The 10084-nt window shown below is 39.2% G+C and overlaps 1 protein-coding gene across 1 annotated transcript in view; it reads left to right on the forward strand.

Moving 5' to 3' along the window:
- The window catches only part of MGAT4D (MGAT4 family member D), a 31403-nt gene extending 25191 nt beyond the window's left edge, over nt 1-6212 (forward strand). The window contains exons 11-16 of the mRNA XM_071452437.1: nt 1856-1963; nt 2791-2984; nt 4692-4770; nt 4878-4956; nt 5556-5668; nt 6186-6212. Coding sequence (XP_071308538.1) covers nt 1856-1963; nt 2791-2984; nt 4692-4770; nt 4878-4956; nt 5556-5668; nt 6186-6212 — 600 coding nt within the window. The remainder of the gene's footprint in view (nt 1-1855; nt 1964-2790; nt 2985-4691; nt 4771-4877; nt 4957-5555; nt 5669-6185) is intronic.
- Nucleotides 6213-10084: the final 3872 nt, after the last annotated feature.

A 10084-nucleotide genomic window follows, 5' to 3' on the forward strand; every position in this document is an offset into this window, starting at 1 on the left:
TGGAGAGGCCACAGAGAGGAGCAGAGGGCTGGAGACAGGCTGAAAGAGTCAGAGCTCTTCAGCTTGAAGAAGAGAAGGCTTCAGGGGAGACCATTTAGCACCTTGCAGTATCTAAAGGGAGCTTGTAGGAAAGAGGGAGAAAGTCTTTTTCTGTGTTATGATGAGACAAGGGGCAACAGTCCTAAACTGAAAGGGGGTATGTTTAGATTAGATATGAGGATAACATTTTTTATGGTTAGGGTGGTAAGTGAGTGGCACAGGTTGCCCAGGGGAGGTGTAGATGCCACATCCACTGTCTGTGCCCAGGCTGCCTGGGGCTCTGAGCAGCCTGGCTTAGCCTGTCCATGGCAGGGAAGTCGGAACAAGAGGATCTCTGCAGGCTGCTTTGAAGCCAGCCATTCTGTGGGTTTGTGCAATGGCCTGCGCCCGTCACATGCAGGGGGAACTGCAGGTGCAAGGGTGGCAGCCCTGCCTCCACAAGCAGCCTTATCTCAGCTCCTGCAGACATGACCACAGCCGCGCTCAGACACACAATAACCGTGCCACTGATTACCCTGAGCTGCTGCCAGGAGCAGCTCTCCTGGTAGTGCTGCCAGGGCACAAAACAAGGCATTCTAGAGCCTGCAGTATTGCAGGGGATGAATTGCAAACCCTGTCCGTAGAGAGATCACAAATTTATTTTCTCAAAAATGTTTCTTCTTTACTCAAGTCTAGTGCCTTTTAGAGAAACACATGCCAGTAAATCAATTTGCACACAATGTATTGTGGTTTTACATTGTTTTGCTGAACATCTGCTGTGGACCAAAAAAAAAAAGCTTAGTTTTTTTAATAGATTTCCAGGGCATTTTGAACTTGTAATTAGTACTCCTGTGGAAAGCATAAATCCCTCATGAGTTTTGATGGTTTTAAGCCAGCTGAGTGAAGACTTAATCACTTCTGGCTTTAGAAGGCATTGGTATATTTAATGTAACATTTTTCTTTTATGGAACTGAAAGCACTTGATGGAAGAGGTAAGCACATTATCCTCTCAAATTTTAAGGTCTGAGACCTGGAATACAGAAAAGTTAAACGATCTTCCAAACTCATGTAATAATTCTGTGGCAGCACCAAGAGTACAACCCAGGCAGTCTCATTTTAGCTCTTTGCTTTGTTCCTTGCCTTATGCTTCATTGTCATATTAATTACTGTGGCACATTTGTGTCATTGTATCAGACTACAATGCTCTATATATACAAAGAAAAAAAATTATTTTTAAAGAAGTAGTTTGCTATCATTCAAATATCAAGAAACTACAAGATTAGTACCAATTATAGTTATTTGATTCCTTGATATATGTCATGTCCCAGGTGTAGTAAACCAGAAAATCATGGGCTTTTTTTCTTACTATGTGATACAAGATCCATAACTTAGAATACATTAAAGCCTGCCAAACACAACAGAAAGAGGCAAAAGTATGAATATTGAAATGTAACCAGAATCCTTCTTGAGAAGGTCAGTTTTGGTCAAAATAGTTTAATTAGAATGATTTGGCAAGACTAAAAGGTTTGCCAGAAACAGCAAAGAAATCAGATGTGAGTCAATTTTTGTCACCCTGAGATTGATTCATCACATACTATGCAGAAATCCATGAATTCCTGCTGACTGAGCCTTCAAATCTCAATAACAGCATAAGTGGAATTATGAGTTTTGGTCTAGAAACAGTGTATGTGACAGAAGTAATTTAAGGATTACTCATTTAAAAATGGATAAAAAATCTGAACCCATACTCCTAGCTACATAATGAAATTGCCTTATGGAACATAGCTTGTCTCTCCTTGGTTAAATAATCCTTCACTCCCTTTTGCTTTCCTTCTAGACACACTGTGAGAAGGAAAAGTCAAAGCTGCGCATCCGTGCTAAGCCATCTCTCTTTCAGCATATGGGAACTTTCTCATCCTTGGCCGGGAAGATCCAGAATTTGAAAGTAAGAACAAGAAGTTAATGCCATGTTTTTATATTATATGCTCGTGTTCTGACTTGTTTCTCAAGTGAATTTCAAGGACCACATGCCATTTGGCATTATATGGCATTTCAATCTCCAATCATGTTCTACAGGTTTGGTAGAGAATTTTGACCTGGCATGTAAGCTACAGGGGCACAAACACCTTTGAAGCTCTCATCTGAACTGCATTTCCTGGCCTGTAGGAACCCTCTTCACAGCACAAGGTGTCAGATGCTCTGCTCCATGCTAACAAAGCCATGACAATTTGTTTTGCCTGAGCAGTTCGCATTCCCAGTAAGAGGGACAATTAGGAAGGTAGGACAAAGGTGTGCCTAACTTGATGGCCAGGGATTTTTAGGGAGAGTTTGGAGGGCAAACCACATGTCTGATAAGCACATGAGCAGTGATGAACCAGACTCCAGGGATCTCCTGACGGTGCCATCTGGACTAGTGACAAGATTTCTCACTTGGATCAGAGCAGAGATTCACGTAGCCCTTAGCAGAGCCCAGCAATCACACGTTCTGGCACAAGGCATCCCAGACAGCTATGAAATGGCCTCCTGTGAAGATTTTTATTTTTAAATCTTGGCAGCTAAGAAACAATCAGTACAGCTCTGTCAACAAATCGTAACATTGAGTCCCAGTGATTACAGTGAAATTAATATTCTATATGTATTAAAAATAGATGGTGCATTTTTTGACACCGAGGTGATTATTTTCTGGAATAGTTTCCTGTACTAATTACAGATATCAATGCACTTTTTTTCCATTGTATGAGTGAAATTACATAAATTTCTTTATATCAACAGGATAAAGATTTTGGAAAAATCTTGCTACATAAAGCACATAATAATCCACCTGCAAAAGTGGACACGAGCCTAAAAATATATGAGCAATATACCTTGGAAAAAGTTTACAAAGGACAAGACTGTTTTTGGGCCTTAGCTCCAGTGGCAGGTGACTACATCAGGTTCACATTTTTAAATCCACTAGAAGTTGAAAAGTAAGTATTACATGATATGGAACATGGAAGCTTACATATATCCAGTTTGGAAATGTTTGATTGTGTTTGCAGTTATTGGTGCTCAACTGTTTGCATAAACCTTGTTACTAAAAAAACTCCCATGATTTACTATTTATCTGCTCTTCTTGAGCAGATCCCCTCCTGAAATACATGTCTTCATTGGTAGTTAAAGAGCCTCTGATTTTTTTTTCCTTTTATTTCTTCAGGTAAATAGTATTATTTATTTCTTCAGGTAAATATTTTACACTACAATTCTCAAAGGAATTAGTTTCTAACTGATGGATTTCATCAGTGGTGTCAGGGAAAGCTTTATTTGTGTGGTTGCCAACAGCAAGGCTGTTTGCCTGATGTCAGGTCTGTATCTCCACCTAGTGAGCTGCAGGGAATGACACTGTTACAATAAACACTGGTGTTCTGTACCCATTAACTGGTTCATGCTTTATCAAACTTGGGTAGGCTGTAGTTTGGCATGTGCTGTCATTGTGCAGCTGCCCTGGATGAGGCTAACTCACATCTGGCAGTGTCTAATGGTGGTCCTGATGCCTTGAGAGTCTGCCTGCAACAGAGGCTAGACAGAGCTAAGGGAATAAAGTAGGGATTTATTGAAAGGCCTTCAAAGGATACACACCTTGGGCAGTGCAAGAGCCCGGCCAAGGCTACACCCAAGATGGATGATGGGTCATGAATTTTCACACTTTTGGGTCCTTTTACAAGTTGGGGTTAATTGCCCAATTAATTACAGCTTCAGGTTATGACGTCCCATCCTCCCAGATTGCTCTCCTCAATTTGCTGTTGTTTACACTTTTTTTTGGGCCTGAAACTGCAAATGTGTCCTTGGTTCTCAGGCTGGAAAAGGATTGTTTTGTCTCACTAAACTGTGAGGAGAACTTGCTAACACTTTATATGTGATTCAGTTATATACTAATGCACTACAGAATCTGGAAAATATGACAGCTAAAACTTAAGGCATCAGTCCCAGCCCCGTTACATTGCTAGTCTGTGAAATGTATGGTAAATCCTGTAATATTTGGTGGGTTTAAGCCTTGAATATTTGATATCAGAGGAGAGAGTTTGATGATTTAACTTCTCCTAGTTCTTTTTGAATCTAAAACCCTAAGAACTCTTAATGCCAGAAATTTAAAACCAAACGGGGATTTTTATTCTTAGATGGTTTTGCTTGCATTGTTGTTTGGTCAATGCTCTTGGTTACTGGCTATAAAGGAAATTCTTTAGAAGCACCTGAGTTGACCAGTATTGATAAAAATGGGGAATTCTCCTGGCATGTAGCATATGGCCTAATAGAAACAGAAATTTTTGCTGCCACTCACCTTCCAGAAGCCCATTCCACTTCAGTCTTATTACAATTACAGGAACAGATCAGAGGGCAGATCTTCCTGAGCCATTTAAACATGGGAAGTTAATTTATTTGGGACTTGAGCAGTAAAAATGGGCAACACTTGCCCTTGTGGTCCCAGAGAAAGATGGTTTAAATATTTGTTCTGTTTAAAATAAAAATCCTATATTATGGTTTGGTTTATAGTTTCAAGGCCTATTTGTGTTCTCTATATAGCCCAAAATATATAAAGAAAAGGTATCTGAAACTTTCCTTCCAAACTGGAAAGAATTACTTCCCTAGAACTCTCCTAAAGTATAAAATGCCTGGAAATAATACACCTTTATCATCAGGTACTTGTTCAGAAGTGGAAACCTGGAGCACCCTGGCGATAAACTGTTTAACACTACTGTGGAAGTGTTGCCAGCTGATGTAAGTCTCTCATTTAGAACCATACTTCATTTTCAGAATGATATTCAGCATAAAATGTCATAACCTAGAAAATACTTCTTGAAATGTTCTTGTTTTATTTTTTACAGAAAATGCTAAGGAAAGAATTGGTTGATAATGGAAGTAAATTTAACTACCCAGCAACCAAAGATGGATATTTAAAAATAGGTAAATTATTTATTGTTACTTCAAAACCAGTCATTTTGTTCCTACATATAAAATGTTTCTGCTCTTAGGGATGTCATTAACTCTTTGATAAAGTCAGCATTCCAAGGTGAACTAGTAAGGAAAAGAAGCCCTTTGCATTATTGTAGGGTATGGTGTCTGATCAATGACTCCCCCATTCTGATTTAAATATCAGCAGTGGCAAAAGCCAAGACCTCTAATTAGAAGGAGAACTAATGACCCCCATTCCCTGTCCCCCTGCACACCTGGGCATGAGGAGGTAGAGAAAATCAAGAGTCAAGTTTGGCCCAAGAAGAAGGGAAGGTTGGGGGAAGGTGTTCTTAAGATTTGATTTTATTTCTCATTACCCTACTTTGATATGAATACTTTTTTCCCCCCAGGTCACGTCTGGCTTGCCCATGACAGTAATTTGTGACTGATTGATGTCTCCTTGTCCTTATTTCAACCCACAAGTCCTTTCCAAAACATTTCTTTCCCTCACGTATTCCTGGATTTAATGTATAGTTTGTAATTAAGAGCTTTTTCACCAGGTTTGCTTGGAAGTGCTTTCAGTCACATGGGTCCTGTGGGTTTTTTTTCAGGGGCTTTTGAAAATGGCACAGCAGAAGGCAGCATCAGTCAGGCCATAGGAAGAATAGAGGCCATCCGTTTATCAGTCAGCTCTGATTCTGCAGTCTGGGCAATACTGAGTGAGGTAAGCATGGCAATTAAAGCACTTTTATTTTTCATTAGTAAATGAATTTTGCTTCTTCCAATTGTATACTATTCGTTTTATTTCATTTGGAATAGAATTTTGTGTGGAAAAACACAAGTGAAGAATTATGTTAATTATTTTCAGGAGAGAAATTAAACATACTTCATTGAAAATGCTGGAAATGCTCATACAGGATGATTCTCCAGTTTTGCAGTGCTGTGACTGTAGTGGCTAGGACTTGGGTTTTGACAAACAAAGCTCTTTTCAGTCACCATCTTTGACATTAATTACATTATGTCAGCATTTTCAGAGGAGCCTCTGATTTTTAATTCTTCTTCTTTTAATTCTTCAAGTGTTTAAATGTCAGTAAGTCATAAATAGAAATCTTTAGCAGAAGTCACTGAAGAGAATTACTGCAGCCTTAAACCTTAGCCATAGCTGGAAGAAGGGAAAGAACTAATGTTGTATGCAAAGCTCCTGCAGATTTTGGAAAATAATAGGTTTTGTTTTTTTCCAGGTACTTATCAAGACATCTGAAAACTGAAAAAAAATTACATTTTTGATGTGTCACTTGTTATGTATTTCTTGAAAACGAGGCGGAGTTCAACAAAACACAAGACTGTGTCAAAAGATCAATTCCATACACATTTAGTTATTAATGCTCTGTATTAGGAAAGAGTTGAGATAAATCTTAGGTCTGTATATAACAAGGTATATGAAAAGAATGTTAGTAAGTTCTAGAACATGTTCTTGAGAAATGTGTCATATATAAAAATATCACCTTAGTTTGGCAACATTAAATAGATATTATTAGGAACAATTGATAAGGCATTACAGCCTGCCTCAGGGACTAAAGCATAAAAGTGCCAGAAGTTTCACCAGAAATAAAAATACAGGCAGTTTTGAAAAATATTCAGGGCATGGTGTTCAACTCTATTAAAAACACTGGTCAATTTTGTAGGGAAATTAGAACTGGAGGAAAAGTTGCAAGTATTTAAAGTAGTTCACAGGAACACCTTAATGTTATGAAAACTGATCTCAAACTTATGTTACATTAAGGCTGAAACACATTTATATTAAGTATTTTTTAATGAAAATTGCCTACAAATTATCATTTAAATAACTTGAAACTTAAACAGGTATTTTTTGGAAGATTGTATAACTTTTCAGTGAATCGTGCATTGAATTAATTACAGGAAATAAGGGTATTATGTATAACTATATTTTTGTAAAAAGAAAATCTATTTAAATAAAATTTTGGATCCTGGAATTAGATAATCAGTGTGTACTGATATTTCAATTCTTGTCACAAGTTCAAATTCAACATAAGTTTGAAAATAAAGAGTAAACCACAGCAGTCTCATTTTGAAAAGTTTTTGGGAAATGACAATCTACCTTGGACATCTACCTGTTAATGGTCAGAATTCCAGATCACTTCCTTAGCACATGAAGCACGGCTGCACCCTCATTCCCCTGCACAGGCATTGCATCCTGACAGCAGGAAATAAACTGCAATATGTGGATTTGTAACTGAATAGGTTACATTAACGTAGAGTCGTCTTCCTAATGCCACAGTGTTTTTCATTTAGAATGAGATGGAATTAGTTGGGTTTTTTTGCATTAAAACAGTTCAGGAGAGTGGTTTTTTTTTCACAAACAACCTCTAGTAATATTGTTTAGAGGTCTATTGTTTATTTATTTTACTTTATTTAGGCTTTTATGTACTGGATAGTTTAGGCACTGTGGTGCTATATGTAAGTGCGTGCAGATGTATGTACATACATACATTGGAACAGATGCTGCAGCCTTCATTAGGTTAGGAGTTCAATGCCAGCTAAAAATGGGTACAGTAATTCAGCATGCCTAGAGGTGCACTGAGGGGCACCTTTGTTCCTCAGCACTCACAGGAAAACACAAAACCTCACTTTGCCATTGCTCTAACTGCAACAGATTGGCTGTTGGGAGTAGTGTCAGCACTCAGGGTGCCTTACATTCACTTGTTACAGGGCAGTGTCACCGAGGGGGAAACTCCACAGCAATTATTTAAATCAGTGAAAACACAGAATATACTAAAATAATAGATTTTGCTCCCAAAACATCTCATTTTCACAGTAAAATGAGATTTCTCTCTAGCTGTTGAAGCGTATTTTCAAGCTGAAAAGCTTATCAGAATACTTGAAATTGTATTAGCAAATGACTGGACTTAAAAAAATTGAATGAAATTTTCCATTCTGTGCTGCCAGCTTGGTGCTTCATTCCTCATTTCTGTGTTTACATATTTTACACAACTGTAAATGAGAGAATACCCTTCTCATCACTCTGATGCTGTCAATAATGAATGCTTCACAAGAACCATTAATTCTACCCCGTGCTTTCGCAAGAGCAGAGCTTTCTTGCACAGTCTGCAGAGGTTTGTTGCACAGAGGTTTCTTGCACAGAACCACAGCTCCACTGTAAGATCAAAGGAACCTCCTAAGAGGAATTCTGGATTTCCACTGAAGAAGCAATGGAGGAAAAGCAAGTATCCCAGCCCCAGGAAGTTTACCACAAGGGAGTGCAGTGGCACGATACTTGAGCAGCAGCTGAATCCTTCTGTGGGCCATTGGCAGCAGCCACCACAGCGAGGGAAGGAGCTGGGTTTGCTCACCAGGAGGGCCTGCAGAACACCTGCAGCTTCCTCTCCACCCTGCCAGCAAGGTCTCACCTGTGGTTTCCCATGTAATAATCTGTGCGCTGAACCTTCACACGCCACGGCTCCAAGGCCAGATCAAAGGCTGGATAGCTCAGGTCCAGGGAATAAGGATCTTCCTCTAACTTTATGAGTGACTGGTTTTGAAGTCTAGGCACTGTGACTGTCACTTACAGAACCAAAGGCGGTAAACCGCAAGTAAAGAAAATAACTCGGAAAAGAGTTTCAGATTACAAACCAGATCACCAGGCTCACTGAGTGGGGACTTTTACTACAGCAAGTTCATGCAGTTTAAAACATAAATGTCCAAAATAAGGTCTACCTCAGGCTCGTAGCACATGTACTTAATCATGTTAAATGTCTGTGTGGTAAGAAACCACAATTTTCAAGCTAGGTCTGTTACCAAAAATCCTCTGAAAACACTGGGAAAAATAAGACTCCCTCAACACTCAGCTTTTTACTGTTAGGTAGTAAGGCATTACTTTATTCTTGGCCAAGAGGTGTGTGCAGCTGACAGTTTGAACTTCTGTGCTGGCACAGATACAAAACTTCCTCGCTTATTTATACATTTTTAGCAAAGAAAGGAATTGTTCCAAGTTACACAATTCTCTTCATTAATTAGTATTCTATCCTCTCTTGGTTTCATGCTCTTCATGCTAATTTCATCCACATTTTTTTAGTCCTTTTATCATCTTTTTCTATGGACTCTAGAGATCTGATCACCACAGTATGGGACTCTAGAAATAGAACAACAACAATCGGTGACCCCGAGGTGATAGTTGGTAGAAGATAAGACAGACAAGAGCTGCAAGAGATCATAGCCTTTGGGTCAGGGAGCTGTGAAAGAGTATGGCCTTTGAGCAAGGAGCTATGTGTGTTGTACATGGCCTTTGAGTCATGGGGAAATACATGTGTTGTACTTGAAGTATTGTACTTGAATATCTGTACAACTGGTAACAAGTAAAAGGGGGAAATATAGTAGAGGAAATGCATTGTATTTGAATATCTGTGTATAGGCTTTGCCCCAGAGGTCCTGGTTGCCCTTGATGGGCTGCAGCTGCAATGCCCTTAATTGGGCTGCAGCTGTGACCAATGAAGATGACTGAGATAAAAGGGGGCGGGTTGGCCAACCTGGGAGCCCTAGGCTGTGAGGGTGCCGCATGCAGAAGAAGCAGTCTGTGCTGTGAAGATCTGCAGCCATGAGACCACACCAAGGCGGTATGGGACTTTAGAGATCTGATAACAACAGTATGGGACCTCTAGAAGTAGAGCAGCAACATTTTTCTCAGATAATAAGTTCCCAGTTTTTCAGGCATTAATCCCCTCTCTATCTTCTGGTTACTTCAATGTCCTTGAAGGGCCACACACTTAAGATCCCAATTGTCCAATCTTTAGTTCCCTTTGGCTCTGTTTATTGAAGTGTGTCAGGTTTGTTTTAGCAAACTTAAGGTTTTACTGATTTAAGGATCGCAGTAAGAGTCTGTGAAGAAAACTAGTGCTGGCTAGAAGCAGGCATTGCTTACAATTCATGAAAACAGTTAATTAAAAATTTGTTAAGAAACATATGACTTTCAACAGTTCAATATTAACAATGTTCTATTCAAACAGTTTTGATTTTTCACTGTAGCAGAGTTAGTCAATTCTCTGCATCACGTGTCTCTGTTTTCATCTTACGTCTTTTTAGGGACTTTTGAAAGGGGCATGCCAACACTTGTCTTCAGTACAAG

Source organism: Agelaius tricolor, unplaced genomic scaffold (assembly GCF_023055355.1).
Source record: "Agelaius tricolor isolate 1412-34295 unplaced genomic scaffold, bAgeTri1.0.p SCAF_34, whole genome shotgun sequence".
NCBI classification, from domain to species: domain Eukaryota; kingdom Metazoa; phylum Chordata; class Aves; order Passeriformes; family Icteridae; genus Agelaius; species Agelaius tricolor.